Below are 17,278 nucleotides of genomic sequence, written 5' to 3'. Positions count from 1 at the left end.
TTTTTTTTATACAAATAATGTTTATAAACAATAACCAATAATACACCGAATAAAATCAAACAACTATGTTACTAAATAAATAATAAAAAATAATAATAATAATTCTGTAAATTGTAGCCTACGTAAACTGTGAGCGAAAACTGTGGCTTGTCCACCTAGTGGACAAAAAATGCACTAGCAGTTACAACATAAACACCAGGAAATGCACTAAAGATTCATACATTCTGTGCTAACTGGCTGTGTAGCATCGCTACTCTTATTGATTAGCTTTACAGGAGTTCGTCAATAACACAAACTCTAGGAACACACGTGTTGAGGATTCAACACTCAAAGCAAAGACATGGTGATTTTAGCTTTACATGACTGCTGTGGCAGTCATTCACAGGTGAAAAAACAAGTAACATTATCATAACAAATATAAACAACAAATGTGGCAGTTATTGCAAGCTAGATTTGCCAAGCGAAAATGTTAGCATATGAATATATATATATATATATATATATATATATATATATATATATATATGTATTCATATGCTAACATTGAATATATATATATATATATATATATATATATATATATATATATATATATATATATATATATATGTGTATTCATATGCTAACATTCATATATATTCATATGCTAACATGCGAACATTCAATGTTAGCATATGAATTATGAATATATATATATATATATTCATATGTATTATGCATATATTCATATGCTAACATTTTCGCTTGGCAAATCTAGCTTGCAATAACTGCCACATTTGTTGTTTATATTTGTTATGATAATGTTACTTGTTTTTTCACCTGTGAATGAGTTCCGGCTGATGCAGGTTGCTGTGCTCGTCCTTTGTGAACACGTAATGTGCGTCCTTGTGATTAGGAGGCGTCACTATAGTGAGGTCAGCGAGAAGAAGGTGGGTGTGTATTTTCAAATACTGGCTGTTTCTCACTGATTTTTTAAGATCTCCTACGCTACCTTTAATAATATTGAAAATTTACAGTGTAGCAGGTAAACATGAAACTGATGTATCAGGCTTACCTAGTGATTCATTGGTGCACAGCTTCTTGTCATAGCAGGAGAAGCCTTCCTTTGCTCTCCAGCCATAATTTCGACCCTTCTCAACAATGTCAATTTCCTCATACTTGTTCTGGCCTACATCCCCACAGAATATGCGCCCTTTGCCTTCTTTTGTCCAAGGGTCACCTCTATCCACTGAGCATCTCCACATATTGCGGACTCCATAGGCATAAATCTCAGGCCGTGCTCCCTGCTCATGTACAAAGGGGTTGTCTGGAGGGATTCTGTACAAGGGACCTCTCTCATTGTCATCCACATCAATACGAAGAACTTTACCTAAAAGAACTGATCTATAACAAATGTTAAGAGTGTAAAAAGGAAAGAAAAATGTTATAAAGCACCATTCATCATTCTCATTTGCATAGACAAATGCAATTATTTTTTATTGTTTCAACTTTGCATTTTCCAAAATTGTTTCGTTTTACTTTAGATAATTAGAAACTATCTAAATGGCTTTCTTACTTGTTCTGAGCATTCCCATACTTTCCAAATGGGTCACCTGCCATTCCACCATCACCTGTGAAAATGTACAAGTAGCCATCATCTGCGAAAAGCAGCTGCCCTCCATTGTGGTTGGATGCCGGTTCATCAACCTCTAAAACAACTCTACAAATAATAGACAGAGGAAACGGATGCATTTAGTCTATACTAAATATATATATTTATACACGTTTCAATAGGGAGTCTAATTTAAAAAGGATACAAAATTATAAACACTTCACATTACGTAAATAAAAAGGTGTTGTTCTTTGCTAATCTAAAATAGAATCCATACCTACCGCTCAGATGTGTGATCCACCACATTTATGTCAGTGGCTGATACATGAAACTCACTGATCCTGATCTTCTCATTAAAACCAATCTCCACTGAGTAGTACACATACAGCTTCCCATTGTACTTGTATTTTGGATGAAAGGCGAGTCCCAAAAAGCCTCTCTCATCACCTTCCCATGATGATGTTAGCACCGTCTTGGTAATGTTTAAAAACGGTATCTCTAGTTTCGATCGATCTGGAAGAAAAACCCACACCAAGCCCACTTGTTCTCCAACAAAAAACCGATGTGTGCCATCATTTGCATGGACCATGGCTAGAGGATTCCTCAGCCCATTGGCAACTTCTTCCAGACACAGCTGCAGACATCCATCTGAATTTGACTGAACGTGGCCCAAGTTTTGGTTGAGCTTCTGGTTACTAAGCAAATAAGGATAGCAATAGTCCATGTCATCCAGCTGCAGGTACTGGCAAAGACGGGTCTGATCTTCTCTTACATTCTCTATATAGAGGTCATCAGACAAGAAAGGAATAGTGAAGTGACACTTCTTCCAAAAGTGGGAGCAGTAGTCAGGACAGAGGCCAGGTATGGTCCTGACTGGGGTGTTTGGGTCCTCAGCATCAAAGAGGTGAGCGGCAAAGGGAGAGCACTCCTGAGGTAACAGACAGATAGTGAAAAGGGATAAACAGATACAAAGATTTATCGGTAAATAACAATAGATAATCCACATAGTTGAAAAATCAATGACAAAATTAGCCAATGACATTTACATTTTCATTTTTTTTTTACCATGTGCAGGTGATTTTAACAGTTTTTCTGTACTGGTGAAAGTAGCTAAGGACTGAATTGTCTTGCTTCCTTCTTACTATTTCTATTACATTTATAACAGTAATAAGGATACAAAAATAAAAATTTTTAAACCAGTAGCAGCCAAGTCTTACATGGAGTATTTTACTGTGACAAGGTAAAAGGGGGCAGCGTTTGCTTGGCATTGTAGCACAACTCGTATGCTTAATGAAGCACTTTGGTCTAGTCAAAGTTGAGAGAACATATTTGGGTTCACCCTAGCACAGTGTAAAGGCTTCCCTTAGTGAGATAGTTAGATTGTTATCTAACCATAAAGCTACCACACAACATCCATTCTGTCAGTAAAAAATGTGTTCTGCATGTCAGTTTTCTTTTTTTTTTCATTTTCCTCTGTCCTATCTTTGACCTGTTAGGTTTAATGAAACAGTGAGTACTGAGGTATGTACTTTGGACTGTGTAACTGTAACTTGACTGTGTAACTGTAAAATTTTTTAAAATTTTTTTTAATATAATTCCACCCCCATCATTTGCACATCTTTTTTAAGTCGTGTCTGGGCTTCCTGATGTTTGGTGATGATCAATTCCATTACATTCCGTCATTTAGCAAGCAAGGAAAAAAAATAATGTATTTATTATAATAATAATACATTTTACTTGTTGTGGAGAAGAATATGGTGATCTACAGTATCAAATGCAGCAGTGAGGAGGGATAGGGAGCCAGAGGGGAAGTTGTTTTTGTTACAGAATACAAGATCCCAACAAGAAATCAGAAGATGGAAATGAGTTGAAATATAACACATCAAAGTAAATATCCAAGTAACATCTACCTGATTTTTATGTAAAGAAACATATTAAGACACACCTTTACATGGTAAAGAGCATGATATACAAGAATATACAAGAACAAGTATATATGTCTGTATGTACAATCGCTGTGTGACTGTTACAGTTCAGTGTTCTGTAGTTTAATGGCTACAGGCAGGAATGATTCCCTGTGTCTCTCTGAGGTGCAGTGTAGGAGTTGGAGTCTGTTGTTGAACGTGTGCCTTCTTGATGTTTCTGTCGACTTTGTTGATGTCCCTCACCCTCAGACTGCTGCCCCAGCAGACAGCATACAGACTTATAGAACATCCTCAGCATTGTCCTGCAGATGTTGAAGGACCTCAATTGTCTTGAAAAATAGAGGTCACTCTGGCCCTTCCTGTAAACAGTGTCCGCGTTATTGCACAGTCCGTCCAGTTTGTGGTCCAAGTATACCCCCAAGTACTTGTACTCCTCCACTACCTCCACACTGACCCCTTCGATGCTCCTCAGATCCACCACCAGTTCCTTTGTCTTTGTCACATTGAACTGTAGGTTGTTGCTCTCACTCCCAGTGACAGAGTTATCCACCACGGCCCTGTACTCCCTCTCATCATCACCAGTGATACATCCAACCACTGCAGAGTCTTCAGAGGATTTCTGGAGGTGGCAGGTCTCTGTGCAGTAGTTGAAGTCTGTGTTTAGAGAGTGAAGAGGAAGAGAGAGAGGATGGTCCCCTGTGGAGCTCTGGTGTGATTCTGACCAATCTGTCTGACATAGAGCACTGTAGGCGTACATACTGTGGTCTGCCAGTCAGATCCTGGACACTAGTAGGGCATCCACCTGCATCGCTGTCAGCTGCTCAGCCAGCAAAGCTGGCCTGATGGTGTCAAACGCACTTGAAAAATCAAAAAACGTGAACGTGTGCACTTGATGGACTGTTTGAAATAATTACTGGAAGGCTCATCCTGAGGCAGCCATTATTGTTGTGGAAGACTTCAAAAGGGCTTGCATGCCCTACTACCATCAACTTGTGTTTCTCTGATGCTGCTGACAGTGACAGCAATGAATACACTGACACAGAGTCAGCATATATCTCCTGCTGCATGATAACATCATTCCAAGGGTCACCATCAGGGTCTTCCCAAACCAAAAGCCCTAGATTAACAGTAATGTTCATGCCAAACTCCATGCACGGGCATCTACTTTTACCTGAAGGCCTTGAGAGGGCCCAAATGTCTTGCCTGAGAACCCTGAAGGGCACACCCTGATCCTGATGATGGCCGACATGAGGAGAACCCTTAAAAAGTAGTGCGCGTGTGTGGGAAACGTGTGTAGCCTGTTACAGATGCTCCTAACTTTACAGATTTTCTATCTTTTTATTACTTTACTCTACTTATTCTGACTTTTTAATGTAGGACAACGTTTCCTCTTCCCTGCCACACGCCAACAGGAAAGTTATAGGATTTTTTGGTGTTTTTGTTCGTCGTTACACACTTCGGTCGGTGTAACGATGCTATGTGCCTCGTGTTAAGCATCTGCCCGCAACTTCAAAGACTGTAAGGAGATGGACAGCCGAGGCAAATGCGACACTTCAGGACTGCTTCGAAGTGACCGACTGGCAGGCACTCTGTGAACCCCACAGCCAGGACATTGATGGGATCACAGAGTGCATTACTGGATACATAAACTTCTGTGTGGACAGTGTCGTTCCAGTTAGGACAGTAAATTGTTACCCCAATAACAAGCCATGGGTAACTAAGGACATTAAAGCCATTTTAAACAGAAAAAAGAAGGCATTCAGAGCGGGCGACCGGGAGGAGGTGCGAGCTACACAGAAGGACATGAGAATAAAAATCAGGGAGGCCAAGGAGAAGAACAGGAGGAAGCTGGAGTGGAAACTTCAGCAAAACAACACGAGAGAGGTGTGGAGTGGCATAAGAACCATCACTGTTTACAGGTCGAGCAGCAGTGGTGGAGTTAATGGCAGTGTGGAAAGGGCCAATGAGCTAAATCAGTTTTTTAACAGATTTGATACAGTGACCCCAGTTCACCCTGCTAATGACTTCAGCAGCTGAGCGACAACGACCAGCCACTTCACCCGCCCTCTCTTCCCCCACAGCTCAGCCAGATGGCCCTGCTCGCACCTCGTCCTCAGCTCCCTCGGCTGACAGTCATCACCTGGGAATTACTGGTTCCCCACCTCCACTGATCACCTTCAACACAGAGCAGGTGAGAAGACAGCTGCAGAAACTCCACATAGGCAAAGCTGCAGGCCCTGATGGCGTGAGCCCCAGGGTCCTGAAAGCCTGTGCCCCCCAGCTAAGTGGTGTACTTCATCATGTCCTCAACCTGAGTCTTCAGAGAGTCATGTGGAAGACAACATACCTCATTCCTGTTCCAAAGACGCTGCGTCCCAGTGACTTGAAGGACTACAGGCCCGTGGCTCTGACGTCACACTTTATGAAGACTCTGGAAAGACTCATCCTGGAACAGCTCCAGCCCATGGTCCAACCAATTCTTCATCACCTCCAATTCGCCTACCAGCCTACCTACGAGTGGAGGACGCTGTCATCTTCCTGCTAAAGAGTCTACACCCACCTGGATAAGCCAGCAAGCACTGTGAGAATCTTGTTTTTTAATTTTTTTTAATTTTTCAAGTGCTTTTGATACCATCAGGCTGGCCCTGTTGGCTGAGAAGCTGACAGCGATGCAGGTGGATGCCCCACTGGTGTCCTGGATGGTGGACTATCTGGCTATCTGGCATACCACAGTATGTACGCCTACAGAGCTGTATGTCAGACAGACTGATCAGCAACACTGGGGCTCCACAGGGGACCGTCCTCAATCCCTTCCTCTTCACTCTCTACACCCCAGACTACTGCACAGAGACCTGCCACCTCCACAAATTCTCTGGTGATTCTACAGTGGTTGGATGTATTACTGGTGGTGATGAGAGGGAGTACAGGTCCGTGGTGGATAACTTTGTCACATGGAGCGAGAGCAACCACCTACTGCTCAATGTGACAAAGACAAAGGAACTAGTGGTGGATCTGATGAGGACAAAGGCTCCAGTGACCCCTACCAGCATCAAAGGGGTCAGTGTGGAGGTGGTGGAGGAGTACAAATACCTGGGAATGTACTTGGACCACAAACTGAACTGGAGTAAGAACATGGACACCGTTTACAGGAAGGGCCAGAGTCGCCTCTGGAAGGCCGGCCATGTTGTGGGAGAGGAACTGGACTCTCTGACAGGGGTGTTTCAGAGGAGGATGTTGTCCAAAGTAAAGACTATACTGGACTGTCCCTCCCACCCGCTCCACACTGTGCTGACCAGCTACAGGAGCTCGTTCGGCAACAGACTCCAACTCCCACGACGCACCACTGAGAGACACAGGAAGTCATTCCTGCCTGTCGCATGACGGGTCCTCAAAGCTCGTGCTGACCAGCTGGCAGTGGTCCTCACATCCATCTTCACCTTCTCTCTGCAGCAAGCAACAGTCCCCACATGCTACCACAACTATCCCCATTTCCAAGAAATCCCCCACTACATGTCTGACTACCGGCCAATTGCACTAGCCTCTACCATCATGAAGTGCTTTGAGCACCTAGTCAAACACCATCACCCTGACTTTGCACACTGCCCTCCCACCTGGAGCAAAAAGACACATATGTGAGACTGCTGTTTGTTAATTACAGCTCAGCATTCGACACCATAGTGCCTATGAAGATTATTCAGAAGCTCAAGATCCTGGGACTGTACTCATCGATCTGTAACTGGATTTTATGGAAGAAGAACTCTCGATGTTTACTTCCTGGTTTGTAAAAAATGGGTCCTGCAGTGACATGCCTACGTTACATCTGTATCACACATAGGCGGCAACCAGTTAATTCTGGCACCAGTTAATCCGTCACACCAGCTTCAGGTCTAAATAATGCAGACAGCTGGGACAAAAGTTGTGTAACGACAAACAAAAACACCAAGAGTCCTACAACTTTACTGTTGGCATGTGGCAGAGAAGAGGAAACGCTGTCCTAAAGTAATAAATAAAAATAACTCAGATGAAATAATAAAAACAATAGAAAACCATAAGGAAAGTCGGGAACTTTGTAACAGGTTGCACTCGTTTCCACGCAAGCACATTAAAGAGATTATGTGATGTGATGATGAGATGTTTGTGGAGTTAAGCAGAAACTTTTTATTAAAATCTTGGAGAGGAACAGGAGGTTTGAGATTGGTCTGTAGTTAGAGAGGACTTCACGATCTAGTGTGGGTTTTTTGAGGTGGGGCCTGATAAGGGCAGTTTTAGGGAGGGTGAGACATGGCCAGTTTGGAGAGAGAGGTTTTTGACAGTTGTAATGAGCAGACTGATTGAGTGGTTGTGGGTTTGGGGGTGAGGGAAGGCGGTCCAGAGGGCATGTAAATGGTTTTAATCTGCAGATTATATTTTAATAGGTGCTGTGATGTGACTGTAATCAGAGTGTTGTTTGTTGGGGTGGAATTTATTGTTTAAAGCTTTGTTGGGGTGTCATCGAAAAAGTAATAAAACATTGTTAAAATGACTAATTATACAATTATACAATTCGAAAACAGATTCATTAATTCATTCATCCAACACAGGTTCTGTTAAAAGTTTTAACTGTTTTGTTTGTTTTTGCTAGTTTATCATGTTAAAAGAGTGCAGCCTTGTGCAATATTTATATTAGAAATTATGCATGGGTGTCAATTGATGGCACTATTTGATACAGCCTATAGCTTGCTTTCATTAAAAAGATTCTAATTGATATGCTTTGATATCATTTTTATATATCCTGCATATCATTTATCATTTTAAACTATAAATTCTGATAATAAAAAATTTTGTCCAGTAAACTAAAAACCTGCCGGTCATGTTTTCCGCTGCCAAGTTTTTCCTAAAGCAAATAATGAATTAAAATTATAAATGTAAGGCTTATACGGCAGCACCAAACTTTTGGCTTGTGCCTAGAAACTAAATACGATCTCAGCTCTGGCTCTTCCTCTGAACCGCAGAAGTTGTGTTCTTCTTGCACGTGTGACCAGGCAACACATTCTCACTCCCACTGCGTCAACAGCCTGACAGTGTCAGTGGTCAGTGTCTCTTGGCGTCACATGCAGCCGCCTTAGGTACCCTTTTTTCGTCATTTTCTGATGAGGTGGGTAACCCGATAGACTTAAATGGAACTCCCACAACGTCTGATATTGACACCAAAGGAAGCATTTGGGGGTGTCTACTTATACTTTGTTGTCAAGGTGGAAGATGGGTAGCTTGCCCAAGTTGCCTCTGTACAATGATCTGATGGCCTACAGACTCTTATATAGTCCTCAGAGATTCCTCATAGTCACACACACATAATTATATCATCTTGAGTCTTAAAAGACTCACCTTGGCTGCACTCCATGCTGCTGTCCTCTCTCTTTCTCTCTCTTACACACACGCAGACTATACATACACACACGCCAACTATACAAACTATGGAACACAAACTGGGAGTCATCAGGACCCTGCAGCAGAGAGCACAAACTGTACCAACCAGCTCAGAGGGAAAAAAAGGAACAACATCACATCAGGAAATCCCTGAAAACTTGTGGCTACCCCAACTGGGCACTCATCAAAGCCACAAAAAACAAGAACTACTAACAACAACAAGAAGGACAACAACCAACGGAGAAAGAACATCTCCATTCCATATGCGTCAGGAGTATTAGAGAAACTCTGTAGGATCTTCAATGACCACGACATCCCAGTCCGTTTCACACCGATGACAACACTGAGACAGAGACTGGTTCACCCGAAGGATAAAACTCCCAGGGAGAAACACAGGAATTAAATTAAGAAACCTTTATTAGTCCCACAATGGGGAAATTGCTTAAGGCAGCAAAGAGCGCCACACACCAGTGAGTTCACTGGAGGCAATGCAGGTAAAGTGCCTTGCCCAAGGACACACAACAATGACTAGGAGTTGGGATTGAACCACAAACCTTCCGGTTATTGGACAACCCTGCTCTACCACTGAGCCACTGCTGCCCAATGTGATATATGCTGTCTAGTGCAGTGAGGAATGCGCTACATTGGAGAAACTAAACAACCACCCCACAGAAGAATGGCTCAGCACAGAAGAGCCACCTCCTCAGGACAAGACTCAGCTACCTACCTACCTCAAAAAGAAAGGACACTCCTTTGAGGACAACAATGTTCACACTCTAGACAAAGAGGAAAGGTGGTTTGAAATAGGATTCAAAGAAGCCATCTATGTTAAGCAGAGGTAGTGGTCTCAGACATCATCTTTCTACCACATACAATGAAGTGCTTCCATCCATTCCCAGGAAGTGTGCACATACTCACAGCAAGAACAAAGGGCTGTCAACCAGTCCCCCTCCGGCAGTCTCATAGTCATTAGCCAGTCATTAGACACACCTGGCTCAGTCAGCCAGATCATCACAGGTACATTATGGAAACATTTAGTGCTATTGTTTGTAAGTTTTACCCAGACCCACCCACTGAGGTTTACAACAACATATAAACCATGTTTCTGGTTAGTTCAGGATGTTGATGACTTTTGACTATTCAATTAGTAATGTTTGAAAAAAAAAACAGTTTTGAGTTATGTTTAATGTAAACAAACCAAGCAATTGACTGGTGTGTAGTTAATACACTGCTCAAAAAAATAGGAGATCAGGAGGAAGACAGGCCAGTACAACAGGAGACATGGAGGGGGCCGTAGGAGGGCAACAACCCAGCAGCAGGACTGCTACCTCCTCCTATGTGCAAGGAGGAACAGGAGGAACCCTGCCAGAACCCTGCAACATGACCTACAGCAGGCCAATAATATGCATGTTTCTGCTCAAACTGTCAGAAACAGACTCCATGAGGGTGGTATGAGGGCTTGACCTCCACAAGTGGGGCTTGTGCTAACTGCCCAACACCGTGCAGGGTGATTGGCAAGATTGGCAGGTTCACCATTGGAGCCCTGTGCTCTTCACTGATGGGAGCAGGTTCACACTGAGCACATGTGACAGATGTGACAGAGTCTGGAGACGCCGTGGAGAACGTTCTATTGCCTGCAATATCCTCCAGCATGACCGGTTTGGTGTGGGGAGGCATTTTCTCCATGTGATCCTTTCCATGTGCTAGCCAGAGGTATACTGACTGCCATTAGGTACCAGGATGAGATCCTCAGACCCATTGTGAGACCATATGCTGGTGCAGTGGGCCCTGGGTTCCTTCTGATGCATGACAATGCTAGGCCACATGTGGCTGAAGTGTGTCAGCAGTTCCTACATGATGAAGGCATTGATGCTATGGACTGGCCTGCCCGTTCCCCAGACCTGAATCCAATCAAGCACATCTGGGACATCATGTCTTGTTCCATCCACCAACACCACAGACTGCCCAGGAGTGGACTGATGCTTTAATTCAGGTCTGGGAGAAGATCCCTTAGGACAACATCCACCGCCTCATCAGGAGCATGTCTAAGTGTTGTAGGGAGGTCATACAGGCACGTGGAGGCCACACACACACTACTGAGCCTCATTCTGACTTGTCTTGAGGAACTTCCACTCAAGTTGGATCAGCCTGTAATGTGATTTTCCACATTCATTTGGAGTATGGTTCCAGATCCAGACCTCTATGGGTTAAAAATTTTCATTTACATTAATAATTTTTATGTTATTTTTTTTTCTCAACATAGTATTCCACTATGTAATGAATGAAGATTTTCAGCTTGAATATTTCTCCTATTGAGACTTAGGATGTGTTATTATAGTGTTCCCTTTATTTTTTTGAGCACTGTAATAACTAATAAACATTTGAGTTTGTTAACATAAATATGGTGTGGTTGTGTACTATTTTTTTAAGTTCTGTGAACTTATTCCAGTAGTAGAAAACTGCCAATTTTAAGTCACAATAAATAAAAATAATTGAGTTGCTTTAACAGAGAACTATGAGTCATATTAACTGCAAATATTTGAGTTGAGCTAAATGAGCACTTTTAATTCAGCTGTTATCAAAAGGAAGTAGGAAGCCATCAAACCTTTTAAGTTCTGAAAAATTGTGACTTTTAAGTTCATTAACTTAAAAGTCTTCAATAATTGAGGCAATTGATTGCCTTAATTTGTTTTAATATTGCTAACTTATTTGGGTTTACAGTGTACATTATTTGATCATGAATTAATAATCAATTATACTACAATTAGACTATTTATTTATGGATTATTGAAAATTAATCAATTTGAAATCAGATTTAGTATTCCGTTTTCTAATTTCACAATTAAATAGACATTTTCAAAATATTTTAATACTTTTTCAATGACACCCATGGTCCTCCATCTAAGAAATGAATCAGTGCCTCAGTAAATATCACAATAATAAATAAGTGTATTAACTTTATAAAGTCAGTAAATATATATTAAGTTTGAGTTGGACATGCCAAAATAAATAACATAAAAGTTCAATGTTGCTGTGAACCATTTCAAGAACTACGTTTATCACACGTCAGGTCATTTTTTTCAGTCCTCATTAATACCTTAATAAATTGGCTCCTGTCTGCCAGCTGTAACGAGCTAACGGACAGATCCTGGTGTCCGCTGTGTAGTTATAGCTTTGCGGGTCTCGCCGCGGTCTCTGTATTCCTGTCCGTCTGGATACAGGAGAACCACACGCTGACACCGCGCTTACTGTATGCTGTTCAAACTAGTTTCAGAACCTGCACGCACCATACAGAGCACAGACCGCAGCAGAATTCATGCTCTGCGGTCTGCCAGAAGGCTGGGGTAAAACTTTGGCGGCTCACTCACAACTGTGAAGTTGACTTTTGAGCTGCTCACCAGAAACAGTCTGATTAATTAATAAGACTGCATTTGCACACTCCTATGCTTACCTTACTCTATCATGTATCATGTTTGGATTTGTTATTGAAATTATAATAGATAGTCGCCATTTGTTTTTGTTTTCTCATCCTTTTCCTCATGTTTGTCCATTTCAGGTGCAGGAGAGCAACATCAGGCACAAACACAAAGTAATCACCGTCAATAACTGCTCATGTAAGTAGAAAATTTCTCTAATAAAGATGTTCGAGTTCATTTTTGGAATATAAATCAGAAATACATGGAGAAATACAATTTGTCAGCTAAATGTTTCTTTGCCCTACAGAGTTGAATCCCCAAAGGTCATCATCAAAGGTGTCACCATTTGGGAGAAAATACAAGCATCCTGGTCAGAAACTTCAAGGTTAGTATAATAATGAGTCTTCATTTTTATGTGTTATTTCACTGAAAACCTGGTTATAAACTATGGAACACTACAGGGTGAGATTCCTTTTGTCTGCCTTCCTGCCTTATAACGTGCAGCGTGAAACTAAGTAATCCTTATAATATCTGCAGGATGCTGCTGCTGTTGGATCCGTCGGTGCACAAGCACAGTCGGCAGGAGGAGCCATGGAGAAATGACCTGTTGAGGGCCCAAGACGGGTCAGCTGATCAACTTACTGATGTAGGTAATATGGTTGAAAGGGGCACTGTTCTTAGCAGTTTTTGGACCATAGTAGATGTTAGAAGATTGAAATTTATGACAAAATTGTGTTGGACTGGTATTGTTTGCAGTAACTTACATGTAAAGTGACACTGTCTCAGCATGAACATGTTTACATTGCAAGGTTAATTATTAGGGGTGGGATGGTTCAGAAAAAAAATCCGAACCGTTCGGTACACGTGTAGCTCGTGTTCTGTTCGGTTCTGGACATGTGCATCAAGTAATGCAGGCATTTTTACCACTGCATGGAGACGAGTGTTGGCAACTTGCCATCTCTCTCGCTACAGTTGGCAGCTTTCCAAACTTTTTTTAAATCAAAAGCTACTAGTGACTCTCTCTGGTGACGTTTGGAGACTGATGTGAAATCATTCTGCAGTCAGGCTACTGTCCTAGACAAGCAGCGACCGTGAGCCCCGCCTCTAAACACTCACAGCCGGTCACTCTCTGTAGCTTCAGGCAGCAGGTTCAGCTGCAGGCAGAGCAGAGAGGAGACCCACACCACTCTGTGCCCAATCGTGCGCAAAGCTGCCGCTGGTTCCGTCAATGCTTACAGAGCAGGATGTAAATAGCATATTTCAATGGCAAAAATAAAAAGAAAATCAGTACCGTTAGCTTAGCCTAGCGTAGTCATAGAGTTCAGGCTATCCAACTAGCATGTCGGTCTCTGTCCGACGGTGGGAGTGTGCATGCACGTGTCTGTGTTTGTGTGTCTCTGTGTGTGTGTGTTTGTCTGCGCATGTGTCTGTGTGTGCCTCTGTGCAGACAGCAGTGGTGAATTGTAAACGCACAACCATGCAGAGACAGAAATTACATGCTGCCGTGCAAATAAGATAAATAACATGAGCTGTTTAGTTTGTTTAATAAAGGAACAAGGTGTAGACCTGTTCTATAAGAAAGGTTATTTTAAATGGCTTCTGTTATGATCTGGTGCTATATAGAAATTAAAAAGAACTGAAATTGACTTGACCGGCTATAATAATAGGGGAAACAATGAACTGATTCTTAAATATGGCAAATGTTGGATAATTATGATATATATTTTGTGCTCATCTATGGTATTTCCAGAGTGTTAAAAGTAGACAAATCCTCAACAATGTGAACCAAACCAAAAACCGTGACCTCAGAACCATGATTTGAACTGAACTGTGGATTTAGTGAACTGTTCCACCCCTATTAATTATACTCCAAAGAATGCTAGATGATAAGCCTAAATATTAATGGTCATCTCATCCAATCATCCTGAGGGTTTTCATTAACGCCAAACCTCTGTTGACTCTGTTGTGGCGTCCATTGTCTTATAACCCTGCAAGAGATTTTCACATACAGTATGTACATTGGCACTAAAGGTTGCTGTCTTGTTAAAGCAAAACTCAATAAAATAAAATGTCTGTACAGAAGTTGCCTTGTTCATCTTTTGATTCTATAGATATCCAGGTCTCCAGGTGAACACTGTAAATGCAGTCTAAAATTAAGTAAATAAAACATATTGGATTGGTTGTATAACAGTCAGCTTTTAAGTCACATAATCACAGTTTGTTGTGTAGGATAGGATAACTTTAGGATAACTAATTGCTTTGACTTAGGATTTTCAGTAAATTTACTCAATTGTATGTGGCATTACAACATTAAATTGAGTTAGTCAGACATACTTGAATTTTCTACTTATATTTACTCAATTTAGTTAGTATATGTAAATTATTTCCCTAGTTTCATGTTCACTTAATATTTTCAAGTGTAAAAATGTTTCACCAAAGAAATTGAGTAGAGCCTGGTTATAGTTTTTAGAGTGTATCCTAACACTGTCAATAAACAAAAACATTATAACAGAAACCTCAATGGCCTATTAACTTTTCTGTTTTTAATTTATTGGGGTGTGTCAATACCACCAAACAGCAGCAGGTCTTGTCACAGTCTCTTGTTCATCTCCATCTTTTTATTTTATGTAAGTTGTACATGGGAGAGGGTTTTCAGGTTAATCATTGATGGTCACTGCCCTTTATAATTTTGTACTGTAAACACAAATATGTTCAAATATGTCCCCGCATTTTTTATTATTATCTACAATACATATTATAAATTATGGCAGAATTGTTCTGCTTAAGAAAGACGTCTTTGATTTAGGTCAACATGGCAAAACCACGCGACCTTTATACATCCCTACCTGGCACAGCAACTCCATGACGAATCCCGCACAGCTAGCATATTCATAATTACCAAAGTTGGTCATTATCTGGGAGTATTTACTCATCAGGTCCTGGTCTTTTTGGTAATCACAGCAGCCAAAATCCTTGTACATTACGCAAAATTCCAGCACCCTCTGCGGTCGAAATGGGGGCTTAAAATCCAAACACTGCGGGTGTAATATTACAGGTGTGAGATTTAGTGTCAAAAAATAAAGAATTCCAATAGGCGTAAGCCGCAAATGTCTCGGACCTTTGCCACAGCACCCCTGCATTATGGCATGGATTGGACAACATAGGAGAGAATGCAAAATGGTCTCGTGGTGGACTTTGCTCTCACTCCAGAAACGCTTTATGTGCTCTGACGTGAGCTGCACTGTGTCCTCTGTCAACCTGGGCTGTCGTCAAGCGGCAACGTTGACATCCGTGTGTGTCCGCAGCTGAAGCCATATGCTATCCAAAAAGCACACAGTAAAGGCAGAAAGTGGCGAACTACCTGTAACAAACAGCACAGCACACAATCTATGGTCTACACTTTACTGTAGCTGAGACCTTTAACGACGGTACACCAGTTGTAACGCCATGATGTATTACGTTACTAATGCTCACACGATTCTTTAACTATGATGTGCAATGAATTCTGGGTATTACTCCTCCGCATTTGTAAATCTACATTGTGTGCGCGACTGTCCATAAAGATCGTTAGAACAAAAGTGTCACTGCTGTCATTTCCGAAACACTTTGCTTTTCATGTAGTACATTTTAAACTTACTAATTTTAAAAACAGCACTGAGCCATAAAGTCAGCAACTAAAAGGAATAGACACACGTCCTCCAGTTGCTGAAATTATCATGACCTGCCACACGAGGGAGCTTTAACATAACAAATAATCAACAATTATTAGGCTTGAATAACAACTTGAATCTAATTTGATACTTTAACCAACACACATACAACAATGTTTATTTATCAGGATATAAGAATTTAACCTGGTAAAAACCAGAAACTATTTCCAGACACAGTAACAGAAAATTATGTTTTGTTTTGCTTTTTGTTGTTGTTTTTGAGTAAGCTATTTACTGGACCTTTAAACAAAATAAAATGAGTCATATTTGACACATCTGGCTTTATTGTAAATTTGACAGACAACATTGTTTAATTAGTAATAAAAACAAATGCTGTTTAATGCATTGCTGATTTTTTTCCTCCCAAATAATTTAGTTTAATTCCAAATATAAAATATAAATTATTATAGTCATTAGAATTATGTGTGTAAAACTTGCAGAGACAAAAGACCGAGTTATTAGCAAAGAAAGAGTTATTAGCAAGCAAACCAGTGCAACATTAGGTTGCATATAGAAGAATCACATACTTTATTAGGTTTATTTAAAAATGTCACTACCATGAAATAAATTATATAATAATAATAATAATAACAATAACAACAACAATAATAATAACAACAACAATTACTATTATTAAGATATTTAAAGGTAATACTTTTATATTTAATTTGTTTAATTGAATACTAAAATGTTGAACATGTTGTGTATATGGTAACTTTTGCATTGTTGCAAAACATTATGCAGATTGCACTATAAATTGCATTATAGTGACAAATGAGGTAAATGACCAAAGATGCCTGTGTGCCATATTTGATACATACATTTTCAATGTGATTTTTCTGCAACATAAAGTATAAAATGTAAGCAGGCTTTTTAGGAAAGTATTGATTGTGTGGGTGTTGCATTATAAGGCTAGCCACCTCTAAATCACAACCTTTTTCAGAGGGGCAACTGTATCTTAAGCTGTATACAATATGACTAAAAAACTGTGGACAAGACTATCAATTTCTGCCAAGGCAAAATGTAGGTTGCTGTGTTCTGAGATGAGATGACAATATAAACAAAAGAAAATACAGAAAAAAATTATAATATAATATAATATACGAAAAGTATAAACCTAACTAGTTTTCTGCATTAATTGGTCATAAATTGTCCTCTGATCTACATCTAAGTGACAAGAACAGAGAAAAACATTGTGCTTCACGAATACCACACAAACAATTATATTTC

The 17,278-nt window shown here is 40.5% G+C and overlaps 1 protein-coding gene across 2 annotated transcripts in view; it reads right to left on the bottom strand.

Moving 5' to 3' along the window:
• hhipl1 (HHIP-like 1) overlaps positions 1-15,804 on the bottom strand; it is a 29,475-nt gene extending 13,671 nt beyond the window's left edge. For both annotated transcript variants that reach the window (XM_028395714.1, XM_028395715.1), the window contains exons 1-4: positions 15,185-15,804; positions 1,873-2,519; positions 1,556-1,699; positions 1,055-1,383 (exon numbers count right to left, since the gene is read on the bottom strand). In XM_028395714.1, the coding sequence (XP_028251515.1) occupies positions 1,055-1,383; positions 1,556-1,699; positions 1,873-2,519; positions 15,185-15,478 (1,414 nt within the window). In that variant the 5' untranslated portion in view covers positions 15,479-15,804. The remainder of the gene's footprint in view (positions 1-1,054; positions 1,384-1,555; positions 1,700-1,872; positions 2,520-15,184) is intronic.
• Between the last annotated feature and the right edge of the window lie 1,474 nt (positions 15,805-17,278).

Source organism: Parambassis ranga, chromosome 22 (genome assembly GCF_900634625.1).
Source record: "Parambassis ranga chromosome 22, fParRan2.1, whole genome shotgun sequence".
NCBI lineage: Eukaryota > Metazoa > Chordata > Actinopteri > Ambassidae > Parambassis > Parambassis ranga.
This window is presented reverse-complemented; position numbering and strand designations above follow the sequence as displayed.